The sequence below is a fragment of the Zonotrichia albicollis genome, chromosome 2 (genome assembly GCF_047830755.1).
Source record: "Zonotrichia albicollis isolate bZonAlb1 chromosome 2, bZonAlb1.hap1, whole genome shotgun sequence".
Classification (NCBI taxonomy): Eukaryota; Metazoa; Chordata; class Aves; order Passeriformes; family Passerellidae; genus Zonotrichia; species Zonotrichia albicollis.
Genome location: NC_133820.1, coordinates 101,376,522 through 101,398,281, shown reverse-complemented (window position 1 = coordinate 101,398,281; position 21,760 = coordinate 101,376,522). Strand labels below are relative to the sequence as shown.

Sequence of the window (21,760 nt, the reverse complement as noted above, 5' to 3'; positions counted from 1 at the left end):
TCACTACATCTCTGCCATTTGCTTATTAAAGAATAGGAAACTACACCTGTTGCTCAGTCAGTGCTAAGGGAACTGAAATGACAAAGTTCCTCTTCCATTTTGCCTCTCAATGCAAGAAACTTTAAAGTTAAATTAAATACTTTCTCCCACTAAGACAGACAAGAAGTAATGAACTAAACAATTGCAAGGTATTTTTAGGACAAGATCATAAAAAATTTCCAAACAGTCAGGACAGGTAACAAATTTTTATAGCAGGTCAGAACATTGATACAGCAACTTCTGCCCTGTTGTCAAACACAGCCTGTATGAGAGGCACAAGGACAGGACAAACAGGTAGCGATCATTTTCCCAGGGCACTGGACTCGTTTCCAGCAATCTGTAGTTCAGGCATGCCACTATCTTCTTTTTTAATGGTGCTCAGTGCAATGTTCTTCCAAGTTTCTCAACATGCTTTTTGTATTCACATAAATGCTTGCCATCCTGAACATTCTCACCCAACAGCTCCACAAGTTAACTACACCTAATGGACAGAAGAGTCTCTAAGGTTTCTGGGCCCTGTCTCCCATTGGTTCTCCTCATATCCTTTGGTTCACAGACAGCTAGACAATTTGTGTATAGCCACAGGCTCAGGTACTGATCCCCTCTCTGGGGGCGAGAGGAATAGATAAATGATCCCTCAAGGCCCCTGCCAGTCCTGCCTTCCTCTGTGACTCCTCCTTTGAGAACATTCTCTCATTTACAATACCAATCTTAAGGATGTGCCTCGCCAGGAAAACCATGTCACTGTCATAATCATACTTTTGACACAAAGCAACATGAACTATTCCAACTGAGAATGAAATCAAGTATTAGAACATTTTCAGCTTTATTCTTTGTCATTCCTTACACACCTTAAGAGTATGTATTCCTGACTGCTGCATAAAGAAATACCCCATGGGCACCAGGTCTTTATCCCTAATGAGTCAAGTTAATCTATATGTAACCAATATAAATAGCTCAAATTGCTCCTTCGGGTATTACATTTCATTTTCTTACTGTGTCTTCTGTTACCCCATGGCTTGGTTTAGTTCAGTCACCAACAGCTCTTCAGCCCATATAATCCTAAATTACTTTGTAACTTGAAAGCATTACCAGCAGGCCTTTTTATCCACTTGCTACTCACTGATTAAATATATATACAGGTGTATCAAATACCACTGCACAAATAATACTGACAGCAGCTAAGCCTTTTAATTAAATGGCAATCAGCTGAACACCACTACCCCCGAAAACAAAATGATTCTGTTTAACCACAAGTTACCTTACTTGTGGAGCACATTTCCCTCTCCACTGCAGGTATTCAGAGATTTGTCCTGTGCAACCTGCTCTAGTGGGACATGCCCCCACCACGGCAGGGGGGTTGGAACCAGGTGGTCTGTAAGATCCTTTCCAACCCTAATCTGTGACTCTGTGCCTCCTGATCTACTCACCTGCTGATCAAACACTACTGACAGAATCACAGCATTGTCAGGGTGGGGAGAGACCTCTGGGATCATCCAGTCCAACCCCCCTGCCAAGGCAAGGTCACCTGGAGCAGGTAACACAGGAATGCTTCCAGGTGCCTTTGGAAGGTCCCGGGGAGGGAGACCCCAGTCCCTGCCAACATCAATGTAAACAAGTTCTTCTTCATGTTGAGATAGAACTTCTTGTGTTTTAGCTTATCATTCAAAATTATCAACCTAAAACCTGCCATCTTCTGCGCTGGCTTTGCTCTATATACCGCTCTGTTAATTCTAGGCTTAACCAAGCTTCTTCTGCTTCACATTAAAGGAAGCAATCACAGCTCACGGAACAGCCTGAACGCGGCGCCAGCCCTCGACACTCCCAACCCACGTAGGGCTGCCTCAGCCCCGCCGGCCCAGGAGCAGGGGCAGCAGCACAGCGGGGCCTCCCAGGCAGTGTCGCCCCGTGAGGCCGCTCCCGACGGGGCCATTCCCCTTAGGGCCGTTCCCCTTGGGGCCATTCCCGGCCGGACGCCAGCCCGGCCCTCACCGCCCGCCCGGCTCTCACCTGCGCGCGCGGCCCCGCGCCCCAGCGGCGGCACAGCCGCAGCACGCGCCCCACGGCCGCCGCCATGACCGCGGCGCTCCGCCCTCCCATTGGCGGGCGGGGCCGGGCCGCGCCTGCGCGCTGCCACAGCGCCTGAGCCTGTGGCTGCGGTTCGGAGCGGGCGCCGCTTCGGGCTCAGCGGCGCCCTGGCGTTCCTGAAATCCAATCCTGTCGGGAGAGTGGTGGCTTATACCTGGAGCGACATTCACAGTGGCCACCAGCTCAGCAGGAGACCCCCAGCGCGGCCTCCTGTCTCGGAGGGACAGCGCTGAAAGCAGGACTCCTGTTTGAGTACGCAGCGCTGGGACTTGCCCCAGTGTCTGGACAACCGCACTGCTCTGGAGATTTGTAGCAAAAACCAGATTTCACCTTAGCACTGAACTGGTCTGTTTAGGTTTTTCCCCGTGGGGAAAAAAAATCAATGAATCCCAGGATCAACTAGGTCGGAAAAGACCTCTGAGGTCATCGGGTCCAACCCGTGGCTGTCACCGCGGTGCCAGCCGGCCCATGGCACTCAGCGCCGCGTCCAGCCCTTCCTTAAACACCTCCGGGGACACCGACCCCCACACCACCGCGGGCTGCCCATTCCAATGTCTAATCACCTTTTCTGGGAATAAGTTCTTCCTAATGTCCAACCTATACCTCCCCTGGTGGTTTAAGCTTAAGTTCATGTCCTCTTGTCCTGTGGCGGGTTGCCTGGGAGAAGAGGCTGATCCCCAGCTGGCTGCAGCCTCCTTTCAGGTGCTTGTAGAGTGAGAGGGTTCCCCTGAGCAGCCTCTCCTCCAGGACAAACAGCCCCAGCCCCCGCAGGTGCCTCTCATAGGATTTGTGCCCCAGACTTTTCACTAGCCCTGTTGCCATTCTCTGGATGACATATTTTAGAGAGACAGCGGTCATCTCTTGCTGAGGGGAGGCTGGTGTCCATCCTGTCATCTCCCAAGGTGATGACAGTGTCTCTGGAGGCTGAACCTTGGAGCCTGAGAATGTTCCAAGTTTCTCTGAGTTACATAGGATATACCCTTATAGGTGATTGGATTTTGTCAGTAGTTTTTTCTACCATGGGAGAAGTGGAAATGAATTAAAAACTGAATTTAAGAAGCTTTTCTTTAGGACTTACAGGGGCCTTCTTTTTAAGAGGAGTAACTATTTGAGAGGAAGTTCAGGAAATGAATCTCTGCTTTTCCAGGTTTATTTTTCTGTTAAGTTTTTAATGGGGGGCCCTTGCTTCCCCACATGCAGATGAAAGTATGATTTCCTCTCTGGGGAAGGTTGTAAGAAAACTGGCCATGGGCAAAGAAAGTCATCCATGCAGGGAGGTCAAGGAGGAGCTGCCTGGAAAGGTGCATTCATTCTTGCAGTTGCCAGCTGTGGAAGTGAAAACATCAGCAGTTTTACTGACATGGATACATGCAAATGATTGCCATGAGTACTGCACTGAAGGAGAGCAGTGAAGTGTCTCTCCTGTGCACACCTGGCCAAGCGCTGGGAACTGCAGTCACGCTCTCAGTCACAGGGTGTGTGGGGATGGCATTTAGCTGCTAGCTGTTTCTCAGAAGAGAAAAAGGGGGTTGGTTCAGGGTCACAGTCCCACTGACCCACCTTCTGGAGCAGCCAGCAGAGCTGAAGGGGTGGAGAATGCCAGCGATGAGTATGGCCTCTTTGCGGCCCATGGTGAATCCCATCTGCCATCTGTCGCCCCGCAGCTTGGCTTTGTTCAGCAGCAGAGGGGCTCTTCAGTCCTCACTGTGCTCAGCAATTGTTACTTCTCACCCCTGTCAGCTCTACAGAAACAAAGCACTGCTGGAGTGAATGGGTTTTATTCCCCACATATAATTAATCACCAATTAAGCTTGAGGAGCAGGCCACCTATAAAATATCGCCCACTTATTCTTGGTAACTAGTTGGTCTAAATACAGCTTCTGTGGTTTCCTACATTTTTCTACTCCTATGCTCGCTGTGAAAAAATCCTAAATGCGTTTGCAATCTGGAGCATGATTTCAAAGACATTGGGTTCATACAGCGCATGGTTTCAGCTGGAGGTTACAGAATTGCTCTTGCATATTGCTGAATAGAGACTGTGGTGTATGTGAAGTCCAGCAATTAAGGGCTGTGTTGTGTTTCTCTTGGATCATTAAAGCTGTCAGCCCTTAGAAACTGATACCTGCCCCTTCGAGGTGGAAGATTTTTGCACAAATTTCAGGTGTATTTCTCAACTATCCTGCTTCTATCAAAGAGTTTGTCTGCCCCTAGGAGACACTTGTACGCTGGTCACTGAGTGACCATTTTCTATACTGATCAGGAGTGCATGTAGCTATTACTTTTGGATGTTTTGAAATGGAAATATACTTCTGTGGTAGGCATGGCTAGCATATTCCAGAAAGATTCCTTCTAGTGAAAAGATTCTGCTTCTGTTTGGGTGGCAGAGGTCTGGGTTTGCCAGTTCAAAATCAATTTTTAGCACAAATGAAGGTAGGATAAAAGTGAGCAGAGGTTATTTACATGCTCAACCCCCTGCACCCCATCCCTCTGTCAAAATTTGTTAAGACAGGGGTGGAGGGAAATGCAAGAAAACCATGTTTAATCTACTTATCCCAAGATTAACTCCAAAGGGCTCCTCTTTCTGTCTCTGTGTTTAGCTGACAGACTGTAGATGCTTACCTAATCCATGCAAACTACCCCAGTGCTTCACTAAGCCCTCTGAGGAACTTTAGTCACTTGTGTGGCAGGGATGTCCTTCTTGAGCCCAGCTGGGCAATGTTCTGCTCTGGGGACCTGTTTCAATTGTGAGCCTGATTACCCATGTCCTTGTGTAACCTGCTGTTCATGTTCTGTGCAATCACAGAAGTGGGGACTGTTGCCTGCAGCACATTACCTGCTTTTGGTTTTAGGCTTGGATAATGAGGGGTAAGTGTATCATTTGGGACTATTCAAAGCTTTGGAGTGCTGTCTTTGAGGACGGCCTGACATAAAGAAGAGGATGCCTCTGTGTGGGGCTTGAGGTTTCTGAAGTGAAAAATCCCTGAAAGCAGAATAAGGAAACCAGGCTGAGCCTGTCACATGTATGGGTCGGGCACAGCTGGAGGGGCACATCTGTACTATATGCAAATTCTTAAGCACAAACCTAGGGCTAGCTCCAGTCCAAAGTTGCTGATTGCTTATGCTACCAGCCTACATGCAGGCAATCCTGAAGTGAGATTTGGGGTCTTCTTTTGTAATCAGAGATGGGATTTGTAGATAGCATGAGTTACTAGTATGAGTAGCAGGTTACTAGTATGGGTATTTGCAGATAGCAGCTTGCTAGTATGGGTAGTGTGAAAACCAGGTGCTTGAGGAGCAGGTATCCCAGTGGCAGTGCTGGAGATGTATGGCTCTCCAGCTCACTGCCTCACTGCCTCATAGAAGCAGCCCAAAAATTGGCAAGAATCTGTGGCAGCCTAAAGATCCATTGAGCCTGATGGCTTCACTCTACCAGTGATAGGTGCTTTCAGAATCACAGAACATGTTGAGTTGGAAGGGACCATCAGGATCATCAAGTCCAACTCCTGGTCCTCCACAGGACCATCGTCAAGAGTCACACCATGTGCCTCAGAGCATTGTCCAAATGCTTTTTGAGCTCTGTCAGGCTTAGTGCTGTGACCACTGCTCTGGGGAGCCTGTTCCTGTGCCCAGCCACCCTAAGGGGAAAGAACATTTTCCTAATAACCTACCTAACCCTCCCCTGGCACAGCCTCAGGCTATTCCCTCCAATCTTTTCACTGGTCACCAGAGAGAAGATATCAGTGCCTGCCCATCCTTGTCCCCTCACAAGGAAGTTGTAGACTGTGATGAGGCATAAAGACAGGGCAGACATACAGAGAAAATGTCTCCTCATGGGTAATGAGTTGAAGAGTGTATTTAGGCTTAGATATGAGGGAAACTCAAGCGGGAGAAGAGGTCAGAACTTGATGAAGCAAGATCTGCTGCCTTATAACAGAACAAGCTGACCTGCAGCAGACATGGGGGACTCCATCTGTCAGAAAACAAAGCAAATGGTTGTAAGAGGGTTAAAACTTGACAGGATGCCCTAATCCAAACCCCTTTCTGCAGAGATGCCTAAAATTTTATGTTTTTCATAAACATAAATAAAAGAGTAGATTTCTTTTGGAATTCTGAACTAAAGTTATTCTCCTTATAAATTGTTTTCTGTTCCCTTTCCCCTGTGCCTTTCTTCCTTAAGCTGTAAGTACTTTAGCTGAAGTTCTGGGGCAGATGAGCCAAAAGGGACAGCAATCAACAGGGGCTGACTGGGTGACAGAATCTCAGGATGTTACAGTGTCCATATGCATAGAATATTTCCCAGAGCCTAACTAGGAGTACTTGCTGGTTTGCCTTTGCTCCCAGGGAAGTTTAGGAACACCCAGGTCCAGCATTGAACAAAAAACTGGGAGTTTTTCTCTAGGGAGAGCACTGGAGAAGAGTGTCTTGACAGAAAGCTTTGTGTTTCAGCTGATCAGTATGTGTTTGAAAAAAAACCAAAATGAATGTTTAAAATGCAGACAATTCAGCAGTATTTTAACTCTGTTCCAGTTAAGTAATTTCCAGATATTTTATGACATGTGTGTGCTTTTTGACACAGAAATTGTTTTGCATTGATCTTCCTCATCACTATTGAAAGGCTTGAGGCTGATATATCCAGAAGTCATGCTTTCTTTAATACAAACACATAAATTCTATTTTAAAAGGCTAATAATAACAACAGCTATTTCATTGCACCTACTTTTCTTCAGATGTGGAACGAGCACACTTCATTTCATAGACTGCATACGCCAGCTACCTAAGGGTTGTCAATTATGTTACGCTATAAAAGGCACAGCACTTAGGGGGCTGTCAGTCAACTCTGTAGTGAGAGAGATTTCAAGAATCTTTATTCCAACACTATCAAATATAAAAATAAAGCTAATTTACCTGACAACACCAAATACAGAGGCATCCTATTTCATTTTATAGTGAAAGTGGTTTGGACTGAGCATAGAATTATGAAAAGTGAATCAAGAGTAGCCAGAAACCTTTACTTGTAAACCAGTGCCCCTGTTTTGCTCCTTACCACAACTTTCTTGCTCCATGAAAGAAGGTGTTACCCAGATTTTCATTACTCTTTGGATCACAGCACTGCATCTGTTTTGTCTTTTCTTCATGGTCTGAAGGTTGCTGGTTGGGGTTTTTCCCCCACATTTTATGGGTATCATTGAGCACTGCAAGGAATTTTGGGGAACATTCTTTTCTGCAGTATGATGTTCCAGCTCTGCCCTAATTTATGTGCTTGGGTAGACCCCACTGAATTTACAAACAGTTCCAAGAAAGAAAGAGAACTTATATTGCTGTAATTAAGAGGCATCTGAAGACAGTTTTATCCCACTGAATGCGAGTCAGCCCAAAAGATATATAAATGCAGTGTCTACGCCTATTTTTAGCTGGCAAGTGCTTTTAGACTATGTAGTGTGTCTTTGTCATTTGTCTACCATACACTTTGCCTCCGTATGTTTATCACTGTTGCTATTGCTGATTCAGTATTTCAATAATAGACTCATTTGGAGCTGTTCTTTAGACTTGGGTTTGCATCAGACTTTTCTGTCTCAATATAATTAGACTAAAGTCATTGCTGATCCTAGCAGCATCTTTTGAGTCAGATCTGACATTATATCCAGAAGCTGTGCCTGTGCTTCTAAATAAAAGAGGCCTAAGGTCTGGCCCTGGCACAAAGTGACCTCGATCAGGTCACATCAGCGTTGACTAGGGCCACCTTACCTGTATAGCACAGCTGCTTGGAAGACCCCAAAATAGAACCAAAAATACAAATAATCTCCCTCATCTGGACACAGAGCAGTGGTAGTTTTATCCCTTCATCCCACAAAAAGAAATATTGCTATTCCCATTACTGAACCAGTTCAGATTTATAAAGTTTTCATTATTGATTCTTTAAAGGGCTAGGTACAAACATATATTCAGAATAAATATGTGAAAACTGTAGTTTTTCAGATTGTGTGTGCTTCTTGAGATTCATTTTTAGGCAGGGAGTAGACATTGTAGGTCCTGTCTGCCCCACCAGATAACCAGAAAATACATCTCAGAGCACGTCCTCCTGGGACAACATGAGGAATTGGCCATTCTGCAGTATATGGATGCTGCTGGGGGTTGTGAGCTCCATCTGAATCTTTGTCAGACTGCAAGCTCTCATTTCTTTTGAAGGTTGGCACGTGTCTTCCTGTGGTCTTGCATCTTTCCTGCTGTATTAAAATTCATGCAGGTGCATGATGGTCAATGAGCAGGAACTGTCCCAGAAAGTGCTGTGGTTCCAGACACTCAGCTGATCCTACTGAGCACGCCAGGTTGTGGAAGCTGTGGTCACCTTGGCCACAAACTATTCTAACAGAAAACTGCATTCACCTTCTGAGAACTGGATGGGGGCTGAACAGTTAGAGAATAGAAGTGGTCCTCAGTGTCTTTGGAGTTCTGGAAATGGCAGATCCAGCACCGTGCACTTTTCCATGCTTCTTGGAGGTGCTCTGAAGAGAACCAAGTGGTTATTCAGAACGAAATTTTTTCTCCCCTCAAAATGAAACTAATGACTAAAATACCATCCAATTCGGAGCTGAAAAGGAAGCTTTAACTTTACATTAATAAGTTTTGAACTAAACTCTGAAATAATGAAGTACAAGAAATTATGACCTAAATTACTTCAGGTTTTAAAACAGCTGTAGCAGCAGAAGCTTCTGAGTCATCAGGGCTTCCACAGAAAAATCTAAAAAAATAAATACAATGCATCTTTACCAGAAATAACAAGGAAAGAGAATGACAAATTGGATCTGGATTAAGGAAAAAAACAAACTCAAAACCACCACAAATCACTGTTCTTACTTTCTGACCAAGTCATGTGTCATTTATAATGTGCTGCCACAATGCAGCCGGACATGGTTGGCTGGCAGCAAATTATCCTAAACCTTGTGGAGGTAAGTAGGCTCCAGCATATTTTAAAGATGCCAGACATTTTGTCTCTTTGGCCAAGCCTTCTCAGTCATTTATAAAGTTACATGGAAAGGTCAATCTCTACTTATCGATACAATATGATTTAACCAGATTACATTATTTCTATTCACTTAAAAAATAAATAATTTTTTTAAAGCACAGCAAAATGAATAAGCTTGTTAAATATCTCTTGGGAAAGGACTTCACTATCCCCTGGGATATGACTGCTAGTTTTCCACTCTTCAGAATACATTAAAAAAAGTTAATCAGACTGGAATTTCAGTAGAGTTTCTGTTGGAATATAGAAGTTCTGAGCAAATACAGATTTTTTAATGCAAGAAGTCTTCAGAAGAAGGTCTATTTCTGAGTGAAGTTGTCAGGGGAAATGTTATACTATTCAAAATAAATACTACCGTTTCAAACATTAAAAATAAAAGGGGAGATGAGTCAACTATATGTAATTCTTCTGTTGCATGAAATTAAATGTGTAATTATTTAGTACATTTGAGATAGTGCTCAGATCAAATTTTAAACACCTTATTGGAGACTGAAAATTGGTGTTGCAATGAGGAACAGGATTGGGGAAACAGAATTTGTTTTGCCTTTTTCTGTTTTAAATTTTCTGCAAATGATATGTAGTTTAGTTATTACTTTAAATTGCCTATTTATGTTTGTTGAAAGAGGCTTTTGCACTCTAATAGCATATGATTGTTAAGAAACTTCTAATTATATTGAGAATGTTTGCAAACACACATTGGTCTTCAGATTTTTTCTCAGATTAGTGGAAATATTTGATGTACAAAATTGGAATAGTTTGAAATTCTTGAGAAAAATAAAATTCTTTTCTTCTAATGTTCATGCTTAAAATTAGAGGATGTTTTGCTTCTTTAGTATTTACTCAAACTTAACAAAATAAATCAATGTATATGAATGAATCTTCTGCTTTCAAATATTAGAGGACTTTCACAAATTCTCAAACATTCTATTCAATATTCAGTTAATCTCCCAGTTAAGGTTTAATTCTAGATTTAACTGATAGAATGCATAGAACAGCTGATCACTATCACTAAGTAGTGGCAGCGCTGTGACTGGTCAGGGGCATGGTATTCAGAAAAATTTAAAATTTCAGAATCCTCAGAAGTTAAGGTCAGTGAAGCAAAATAATGAGAATCTAGGCTGGAAGATTATAAGAAAATTGAATGTAAATAGCACTGCATTTTTTGAACCTGGACATATTTGCAAAAATGGGAGGATTCCATTCTCTTGAAATTCATTTTAGAACTGAGCCAAGGCCAGGATTCTGCTGCCATATGTCTTTAAAGAACTTCTTACCTGGTGGACAAAGCTGTTGCCATTAATGGTACCCCATTCAGTGCCATGAACCAGAAGAAGGAATTTCAAAACCAGGTCCTAAGAATTTCCATGATCAATTAATAGAATTTTTTCAGGCCAGGGGCTTTCAGCTTGTGGTAGAAGATGGCAGCTCTGCCATGCTGAGGGACCATCCTCAGGAGCCCTGGAGATTGGCCTTTTCCCCTGTGTCTGATGCCTGCCTTGCCAGCAAAAATTCATCAGGTCCTTTGTCAGGATGGCAAGCACAACAGTGATTGAGTGTTAAATCTAGCTACCTTTTGTGGGTGCTGGCCAATACACAGTTGGGTTAGAACATGAAGTTATGTACATGCAGCTTGCAGCCTTTTTAAACCCTGCTGAACAAGCTGACCCAAAAGAGGAGCTCTAAAAGGGAGTGGGCAGGGAAATATCATCTTTCTACTTGAAAATTTTCTCCTTATACCAAAATATATAGTGTTTGTTTATACTAAAACAAGATCATATCCATAAATCAGAGAAAAGGATAAAATGAGTAATTAATATTCTCTCTTCTGTACCTATTCTCTGTTTGCTTTATGATTTGTAGCAGATGGAAGCCAAATGTTTTTAAAGAATCAAAACTAATTTTATAATGAGATGGTTCATCTTTTCAAAATAACTTTTCCTTAAAATGCCAGTTATCTTTTTGATTTTAATGTATAAAAACATTAGTGTTGGAATATGATAATATTTTAGTAGCTCCAAGTGAACCTACAGTCTTGAGCTTTCTTCCATAGTCCACATCTGAAGATTCTTCCTTTTCACACCACTATCTCATTGTTTTACTTGTCTTTGGAAAAATCTAGAAACCTTTGTGTCACAGCAATATTCTCACTGTCTGCTAACAAGCTGTTATGGTTCTATTTGTGGTAGATTTTCTTGATTTAGAACAAAATCTGTTTTTTAAAATTTATTTTATTGCATGGACATACATATATAGTACATTATGAGCAATTCTAACACCAACCAATGAAGAAGTCTGTCTTTTTTCTTAGTTAAGATTTAAAGAATTTTTAAGTCAATATTTAAAGAAATGTAAATGAAGATATGACAAGAAAATAAACAGAACTGAGTAAAGTAGAACAGAGAAGGACGTTGACAAAATATACTTTCTCTTAAGTGATAATTCCAAATGCTCATTTAGGAGTAAAAATAAATGGATGATGATGGTGGGACAGAAGCCTGTGGCAGAAAGGAAGCTATAGAATGTGTCCAAAGCACCTAAATAAACAAGACTGAGAATGAAAGCTCTTATTCTTAAATGCAAAGGAAAAAACTCTTAAATGCATCCTTAGGTTGCTTATCTGAGGATTCAAAGCATATACTATAAAAAGTACCAAATGCAGATGAATTATTTTTAATTACAAATGCAACTCAACAATTTGTAATTTCATGTGGCGAGATTTTCTTAAAATTTCCAACTATGATCTATCTTGATCTTTTCTCAAGTAAATATCTTGAAAAACTTCAGAAGAAATCCCTGAAGATTAAGCATATTAACATTGTGAATTTCTGGGATAACTTATCAGGTAAGCAGGCTACTACTGCAGAGAGAACATGCTTTCTTGGGGAGCATTTAATACATCACCATTGCTGGGAGTAGCCCTGGTATATCAGTGCCACTGTAACAGAGACGGCTCCTACCTCTTAAAAATAAGTGAGGAGAAAATCAGGCAGGTTGAACAAATGTCTCTGTAGATAGGAAACTTGTTTGAGAAATTTCTATACATGTAATCTCCAAAATAAAAGTTTACAAGCTAGTCTGTTATGATGATTTCAGAAAGTTTTTTTACTTTAGCAACAGAGAAGAATGGCTAGTGTTAATGTAATTCCCTGTCAAAAGTACAAAAAGTGCACAGATCTAGGAAGTAGGTGATGCTACTCTTAAGCTGTGAAGGAAGGCACATCATGTGTACTTTGCACTTCACATTTTATGATGCCAGAAGTTAAATGCATAATATAAAATTTGCAGGAGCTGAACTATACGATAATTATGATAATTGGGGACATTTCTCTCCTGGGAGTGAACTCTAATAGTTAAGGAGTGACTTGATGTTAAAATAAAAATCTCACTATGCATTGATTAATTAAATAAAAGGTATCCAGAAGGTTTATTGCATAGTAGCAAGGGACATGATTTGTACTTTCCATGGGCCACAGTATGCATCTGTTAAAAACCATATCTCTGTTTACTGGAAGTTGAGACTGCAACAGGACATATCCTTTCATCTGAAAATTACAAATATGGAAATGAGCACCTAGTGGGAAGATGTATAACCCTTTTCATTTTTATATTGCCTATGACAGAAGCAAACCTGTGCCTTGTGGTGCTTCCACTTCCATTTCTGATAGCCATGAAAAGGTGTTGATCTCCAGAGGTGTGTCAGAGACGGCCCTGGAGTACTGAGGGTGACTGAAGTGGTCCACTTCATCATCTGCTCTCTCAGTGTCTCCAAACCTTTGGAGAATGCCTCACATCTGATTTTGTGAAGAGGGCAAGTATGTCTTCACCTGGCAAGTGCTTAAACTGTGTTTGGTGTTAAGCAAAGCATCCTGGGGCCCTGTTCTGGCCAGCTGTGCCAGAGTGGCTTTTGCAACTGCACTAATAAAGACTTACCCTTCAGCAAAGGGCATCCACATCCACACCACCTCTTGGAGTGGTGCCTGGGCTTGGAGTGGTGCCTGGAGTGGTGCTTGGAGTGGTGCCTTGGAGTGGTGCCTTCCCCAGTTCTTGAACTATGGCTGGGGAAGTCCTATATGGCAAGATCAAAGCTGTGTTTGCAACTATTGCAACTATTTCAACTATTCTAACTGTAATTTTACAGTATAGCTGATGGACTTCCCCGACCCAAGAACTTTGCCTGACACTGTTTAACTTAGCAATATATAACCCTAGATATTGGATCAGTAAGAGAATACCAAGAACCACATAGGCATAGGCCAAGGAATCTGATTTCTATGCCCTGGCTGTACGACATTTAGGAGAAAACCTCTGCTGACTTTAAGACTCATGATGACACTGAGGTCCCTGTGCACAGGTATTGCCTCTGCTTGGAGGTATTATCCCCATGCTGCAAGCTGGGTGGGCTGGGCTTGGAAGGGGGATGCCAGTCTCCCTCGAAGATCTGAGGTGGTTAACACTAAATAAGGTGGCAGTTACCCGAGCTGTGGGGAGCTGGGTGACAGCACACACTTCCAGAGCTCAGATGAAATGAGTTCCAGATGAGATCCAAGCTAATTTCAGAGTATGCAGCTACTAGACACTTTTGATCTTGGGCTCAATCCTTTTATCTGAATATGTAAGCAGAATACTATAGATTTAGAATTAGGTCAATTAAACTGTTTCTCCTCGGGAACCTATGTTTTTTGATCAGTGGTGAGTCACCTTAGGTAGCAGGTCAGAGTGTTTTCCTCATGAGTTTTGGGCTGAGAATATTGCACTAGCTTTTGGATTCTGGTTGTGCTAGATGAGGTTTTGAGTTAAAAAGGGGCTTTTTTAGAGCCTTGTTGTCAGGCCTAGTAGAACAACCAGCTTCTGAAATCTATAAGGACAGACTCAAAAATAGCCTAGATAAACCAGCTGGTACAGGGAATGGTTTCCAAAATCAGGGTAGCTCCTCTGAAATTCATCCCCTTAAAGGCTTCTCCTTTTCAAAGAAAAGATTTCTAGCACAAGTCCCTCTGCCTGTCTTGGTGGATGCAGTGTGACACGAGGCAAGCAGTTTAAATGCCAGGGCAGTTGATGCGATGTGCGCAGACTGACATAGAAAAAGAAAACTCAATGATTTTACTCTGAAATCATGTTCTTAACTCATCAAAGTTATTTTGTTTTGTTTTGTTAGGTTAGAGGGATATGGTGATGACATAGTGATGAAGCCTTTTTCTCCTAAATAGCCTACCTATCATATTTGTTTGTTGCCTTTGTAAGTACATTCTATTAATGGCATATATTTTTGCCATGTAGATGATGCAATGTTAGAAACTGCTTTCCACACAGTTTAATCTGAGATTGTATGCCATAACATTGCTTACATTGATATGAATACTACTTGAGCTTATAGTGTCAGGGATAGCTATCTCAACAGGATAGTAAAACAGCTGATTACTGCCTGAAGCACCTCTTTAAATCAGAAATCCTCACAATAAAATGCCTTTTAAGAATCCTTTTAATATTAGAGCATTCAATAGTTAATCACCTTCAAAAACTGTAAGGTACCATGGTAAAAGGAGGTAAAATGTCCTTCCTCTTTCCACAGGTACTTCATCCTTGTTTGAAATTTAAATGCATCTTTGGTTTATTATTTTTAAATGCCTTCATTTAATAATTAATTTTAAAAAAAAATTTTTTTTGCAAAGTTGAGTAGAAAATAAGAATGCTGAATGTCTCCTCTCAGTCTAGACTGTTATTTTTTGTATACAGAGGCAAAATGTTTGATGTCATTCCTGAATAATGTTCAGCAATGTTTTATCCATCTGAGTTATCCAAATACAAGCAAAGGGCAACTCCATATTTCAGTGACCTGACTAGTCCCTTTGTTAAATGGCCAGCTCCACTTAGCTGCAGACAGTCATATGATATAAAAGTATAAGACATCAGAAAAAGAGGTGCTGTAAGCTCTGGAATCTATCTTTGCAGTCTGTGCTAATATTTTCTATTACACAGGATCTTGTCCTCAGTAGAAAAGTTCCAAAAGTTTACATTAATTAATTTTATTTGATCTATGTAAACTAGAAAAAAGTCCATGAGGCTGACACTTTGAATCCAGTTCAAACTTGTTTAGATTAACTTCTCTTAATTAGCAACTTAAGTGAAAACAAAGCAAGGGTAAAATCACTTCCTATGCACCACTGATGGATGTGTCTTCAGTGAAGAGTTAACATGAATTATCCGTGCTTGAGTTACTCTGTTTGTATAAGCTCTGTTTGCATGAAAGCAACCACACTGTGAAATAACACTAGAGTTTGTTTTGTCCACGCTATGCCTGTATGTAATACTAACAGTTGTGGATGGGCATCCTATGGATTTCTTTACTGGAGCAGGCTGCCAAACAAAACAAAACAAAATATCCCGAGTTAATTGTTTATAAGAAAAGGCTGACCTCTTTAGATGAGCAGAAGGCACTGAAGGACTGTATACCCTTGAAGTTTTCCCATGGAGCAAACATATGTCCCTGCTACAGGGAGATCAATTGTTAGACTGCATCCATTAGTGGGCCAGCCAGTTAGAGCCACAGGCTTTACCACACTGAAGTTGGGATCCTGGTTAAACATGAGCAACATTTAGGCTAAAATTAGCTTTGCAGAGATATTCTTGCATTTGGAATTTGCACTCCTGCACAGTAAGATGCAGATCTAGTATAGCAAGATTTCCTTATATTGCTCAGATCTGCTTAGTGACAATAGTATGTCAGATTCAGGATGAGCTTGCCTGGGTGCACTGTGACTGCTGCTTTTGAGGTCAGGTGCCTGCTTACAGTAATAGTCTTCATATTTTCCTGAGCCTTTTCCTGTGATATACCCCATTTTATCTATCCTCTGACATATGTATAAAACTTAGTCATTGCACTAAAGATATATCTTCTCTACTCTGAAGTTTGAAAATAAGAAAGAAGGTAACAGTTTTCAGGACAGGTTACTGAGAATGACAGTTCACTGTTGGAGGAAATTAAAAACAATAGCCAGCTATTTCAAATAAAAAAAATCTATTTGGGAATCTAAATACATATTTGCTCACTTAAATGAATGGCCTGACTTTTGGAGGTGCTAAGTTGATCCAAATTCAGAATGTTTTCCACCCTCAAAAATCTGGCCAATTGCTTTCATGTCTCTCTGTGGAATGTAGTCACCCAAGTTTGACAGTTTTGGCTCTAAGGTTTAACTTGACTGAAAACAAACTGGCTTCAAAACTGTAGGGGAGGTTAGCAGCAGCTGCTCAAACCTATGTATCCAAGAAAGAAAATCTTAAAATGTCAAATGGATTTCTTCTCATGAAGTCAACCAGCAATAAACAGGAACAGAGCCATACCTGGAAGGGTAAAACTAGACCTCAGTTTGCTGTTTCTTGCTCATATGATGTTTCTGAATAACTCTGTCCAGGGTCAGGGGCTCAGGTGGACTGTTGTACAGGAACCTGAGGCTTGTCATTTTCATAACAACATCTATAATTTAGATACTGCTCTCTTCAGTTCTGAGTGGAGGAGCTGTGAGCTGGCACAATTATAACCTCCATACCATTCCTCTTCAAAATAAATGAATAATCTTGCAGGAAACAAGAGCTGCCCAGGCTGTGGCAGACTGGTAGAGAATGCTGTAAGAATATGTTTGCAATGCTTCGTGCATCTGTGGATAGAGTGACGATCAAGGAAGACATAAAAAGGTAGTCAGGAAACTTTCCAATTTAATTTGAAACTCAAACTGAGACTCAAAATCTGAGACCAGAATTAGTGAACCATTTGGTTTTAAGTATTTGAAATTCTAGCATAAAATTATCTTTCAGTAATGGAAAAAATAGAAATTAATATTGAAATGATTCTGCATTCAAGAAGTGCAAATCTGTCTTCAAGTTCATTTAGCAAAGTGACATTTAAATTACTATGAAGAATTGTGTGTGCTATATATTATTTGTAGTTTCATAAAATGTTGGAATGAGATTGTCCTGGGATCAGCATATGATTAAACTGATTATATACCTTATATATATGGTGTGCTTCTTTTTCAGTCACAATCAAAATACAACCTTCTTTTATTAATATAATAATTTAGATGTCATAACTGAGATCTCAGTTAAATATTTTTTAATTTCTATTCACAGCCTTTTATTCTCTATTAACACACTCATTCCTCTCACCTAAAAAAAAGATTCTACTTTTCCCATCACCACGATGGCTGACATCTGCTAGGCTGACCCCCTGCCCCTCACAGCAAAGCGCTGCTATGCAGAAATGGACGACAGACAGATGCTCTTCTCCTCATTCTACACAACTTCAGAAATACGGATGGGTGCAGAAGAGGGCACCAAATACTAACTGTCAAAGCAGACACTGTTTTTCTCTCCTTAACACCCATGCTGAGTATTTTTCTTTTCCTCACTCTCAACCCCCATCTATGCATATGTATCTTAATACTCAAAATAAGTCTTACTATTTTATTTTGAGTCTAGGAACACTTCCATCCAATTTCCTTCAGGCCTGTTGATCTTCCTTTTCTGCTGTGAAAACAAGGGTGTGAGTAGCAGAAAATGAAAGAATATGCTACTGTAACCCACGCTGGCACTCTGTGTCGCTCCTGTCTGCCATCTTTAAGCTCAGGCAGCAGAGGTTAAAGTCACTAAGCTCAGAAACCCACGTTTCAGCTCCTGCTACACTTGCTGTGCCACACTGGGTGTTATACAAGGAGGACTCTTAATGTAAAGTGAAGACTGCATAGTTAAAATTACCTCAGGAAATTCCAAAATTAAGATTTCAAGTGTGATATGTTAATGGAACTGTATTACACAGATAGCACCTTCTGCATTTTTTTATTACTTTTATAGTTAAGGCTTATTATCTGTCATACGCGCATTCTGACCCAGTTCTTCAAAATCCATTGAAGTCAAAACAGTCAAGGTTTCATCACTGCAATACATAGGTAACTGAAGAATTACATGCTGATGATAAGGCACAGGGACAGGGCAGAAGGCAGAAATTGTGACTTTACCTAGTTCTAGTATTCCTGTTGTCCCAGGACTATGGAATCAAACCATCATTGTTTTCTTCTCCTGTAGATGTAGTTTGCACATTTCTCTTCATTGTGGCTGAATATCTGTAACCTGATCCAAACATAACTCCCATGGAAAACAAGAATTCCAAATTAAAATCCTTTTGGAGTTGGGCAAGAGTAGTTTTCTTCATGATTAGTAGAGCACTGAACTATGTGGGAACCAGATGCCTAGCTAGTGATGTATGAGAGCAAAGCTCCTGAGCACGTACTGAAGAATGCTTTGTTTTGGTGTCTAGGAAACTTTGTGGCTGAAAGCAAAGGCAGTAGTAGATATTGGGCATTTGAAAGGCAATTATGTGGTGCTTGTTTAGAGACTCGAGAAACAAGCAGAGGTTGGTGTGAAAGAAGTGAAAAAATTATGAATCAACAAATGAAAAAAAGATATTATAGAAATATGTGTTACTTTACTGACAGTAGAATATTCTGGGGACACTACATGTTGAATGCTTTAACTATTTGTCTTTCAGACTATCTGCTAATAATACATGAGCCCAAAGAGACATGGAAAGATTTATCCACACATTTCCATACATGGGATAGGAATGTGTACAATACTCTTTCATCAGAGCTGTGTATCACCATGCACTCTCATAACTCAAGCTTCCCAAAAGCTTGGAAAACAACATGGGTGCTAGTAGCTCAAAGTCAGGGTCTCTAAAAACCTAGAAAAGGTATAAAATGGAGACTCCTCGGTAGAGGGTGACACTTGGACCACCAATGATGAAAACCTCAAAAAGAAGTAGCTGTCTGTGTGTCTTAGTTCCAGGTACTCCTCTATCAGGTCCCTGAAGGATTTCCTAGGGTCTATTCCAGGTTTAAGAACGGAAAGGGGCCTTGGGAAACAACTATAAGCATCATAGCTAAATCATGGAAAGCTGAATGTCACAAAAACAGATTTTGACTTCTACTGAAAAAAAAAATCTTCTAGACTGCATATTTACTTAATATTTTTGCTTCTCTCTTCTGGTTTCCATCTTGGTTCTTGATATAAACTGTTTGTTTCCAGTTTCTTGGATCTTCACTGCCTAGTACTGTTTTGAATCTTGCATCCTTGTCCCATAAAACCACAGTTATTACCCACTTATTGCACTTCCAAATAAGTACTTTTACCCTTTTGCTCATCTTTCTCTTGGGAAGAATTCCCAGCAGATGTCTGCAAGCTTACCTCATTCTCTGCTTTAAAAAGATCTCAAGGCCTGCAACCCCTACAACAGTCAGGCTGCTGGCCACGATGCTGAACAGTGTCAGCTCTCTCTTTGTACTTCCCTTTAAGTGTCTGTGTTCCCAATTCTATCTCTAGTTTCATTCTTAGACTTTCTCATCTTTCAGGCAAGAGGACCTTTTGTGAGTTGCTGGTGCAGCACCTTTTCTTGCAGTAAGCTGTGGGCTCCAGGTGAGAGTATAAATCAACACACTGGGGCTGATTGTCTTAGGCAATCCCTGTATTCTCCTGTGCAGATTGTCTGTCAATTCCTCTACTGGATCTCCAAGATGCTGGTGGATGAGGAAAGGGATAGTCCAGGTGGTCCTTCTGACCCAAACTGCTGTATGAAGGATTCTCAGGAGCAGATGGCAATGAAGGCTGAGTCAGGTCAGGTCCCATATTCTCACTGTTACAATGGCCCTTTGGTCTGCAGGGAAAGTTAAAGCTGCCTTCCATGGCTTTTATTTGGAAGCTGCGGCCTGGTGATCTGCCCCATCTGCTTCACCCAGGCAGTGAATCAAGCCTGTTGTGCTTAAACCATTGACCCCTACTCTGAGAAATACCAGAGAAGAATAGACTTAAACTAAATCTTTCAGTAGCACCCTCTCCCCTTATTTTTCTCGCTCCCTCCCATTGTTTTGAAGCCACGTCACTTTTTGTTTGCTGGAGGAAGATTAAACAAAGGAAGCCACCAGTGGTGCTAGGGGTTTTGCTGCTCATGTTGCCTGCATCACTCGGGCAGCCTTCCAGCAGGTATGCCCATACAGCTGCAGAGCCATTCACTGCTGAGCCATAAAACTGCTGGCAGGTCTCACCATCTGTGAGGAAGACTGTGTGAGAACTTCCTGCTATTGCTGGGTGGCTTTCAAGACAAATGTCAGTGCTGACCCCATTAAGATAGCAAACATTTTAGAAATGGCATAAGGTATTGCAAGGCTGTTCTCTTTCTCTGTCCTGGTAGGGTGAGTCATGAAGTTTTGTAGATGTTCTCATGAAGTTTTGTAGATGTTCTCACATGAAAAAACACTGGAATGGTTATGACATTTTAACACCATGAAACACTGAACAATTGTGAAACTCTTTCCATTGACTGTCTGACAATATAGCAAAGATTAGGGTGGGAAATAGTGGAATTTAAAGGTATGCTGCTACCATTACAGGAAAGAAAATGAAAGAGGGAAGAAAAGCAAAACCAACCCAAGAGCTAGACCTCAGAACTTTGGTAGCCTGGCACAGTCAATGGAAAAAAAGAACTGCCGCTCTGTATCTAGTCCATCATCCACACATTTCAGCCTTGGTGTTCACAAAATAAAAATGCTTTTTTCCCTTAAAGCCCCTGCAAACTCTCCTGTACAGCAGTGTATTAATTTAATTCCTAGCTGATTATGAAAGACATTGAAATAAAAGGAATTTGAAATGGTACCTGACTGTTGCAATGTAAGTACCTGTAGCTAAGCCTAGGGCCTTACTACAAGTTTCAGGTATCTCATAATCATATCAAGCAAAAAGATATATTTCTTTCCTAGGTGATCAGTATTCAGGTTACAACCTTTTTTACCCAAACATATTGCTTTTATGGGAAAAAGTACATTTGAGTTTGAAAAACCAAGTCATGTCATGCAGAGAAACAAGTTGGAAAAGAACCTTAACTAGTATAAGTTTCATCTGCAGCCATAATCAATGTGGACAAGCAGAAATAACCGCTACGCTCCTACTTGGGGGCCACAAAAACCAGTGAGACATCTTCCTTTGCCTTCAGTGGATCTTGGATCATATCCCAAAAGACGGCCTCTGACTTGACCAAGAAAGTTACTAGCCTTTTGTTCATTTTAATTATGCTGAATGAACATGACTAAGGCATGTTTGAGCAGTCCTAGGATGGTGTGAGCAGTAGCATGATTTAAAGAGGCAAAAGTTATCTGGCATTTTTTAAAGATTAACTTGCACCCTTCAAACTTTTTAATCCAGATGCAGCTAGCTGTTACGGTTGTGTTAGCCATCTGGTACTATAGTCTTTGGCTGAAAACAGAAGCAATATGTATCACCACTGCTTTTTGTTTCCAGGAAAAAGGAACGCTGTTTTTATGATCATCCATTCATTTAGTATCAAGCACATTTCACACATGAGTTAACTGGAGACCTGCAGTTGATATATTCTGTGCTAAGAAGAAGGGCTTTTTATGGCTGATGGTAGAAACAGAGATGCAGAGGGAAAGGTTGCAGTTTCAGAGTAACTGAATAGAATATCATTGGGTTTTTTAGCTTTCCCTTCATAAAAAGATTTTTTATTTAGTGACACATCTCAAATAACAAAAGGGTTTGTGCTTTCTGATTTTG

At 41.2% G+C, this 21,760-nt stretch overlaps 1 protein-coding gene across 1 annotated transcript in view; it reads right to left on the bottom strand.

Annotated features, from left to right (window-relative positions):
• The window catches only part of MRPS9 (mitochondrial ribosomal protein S9), a 33,865-nt gene extending 31,681 nt beyond the window's left edge, over positions 1-2,184 (bottom strand). Inside the window, exon 1 of the mRNA XM_074535872.1 lies at positions 2,050-2,184. Coding sequence (XP_074391973.1) covers positions 2,050-2,139 — 90 coding nt within the window. The 5' untranslated portion in view covers positions 2,140-2,184. The remainder of the gene's footprint in view (positions 1-2,049) is intronic.
• Positions 2,185-21,760: the final 19,576 nt, after the last annotated feature.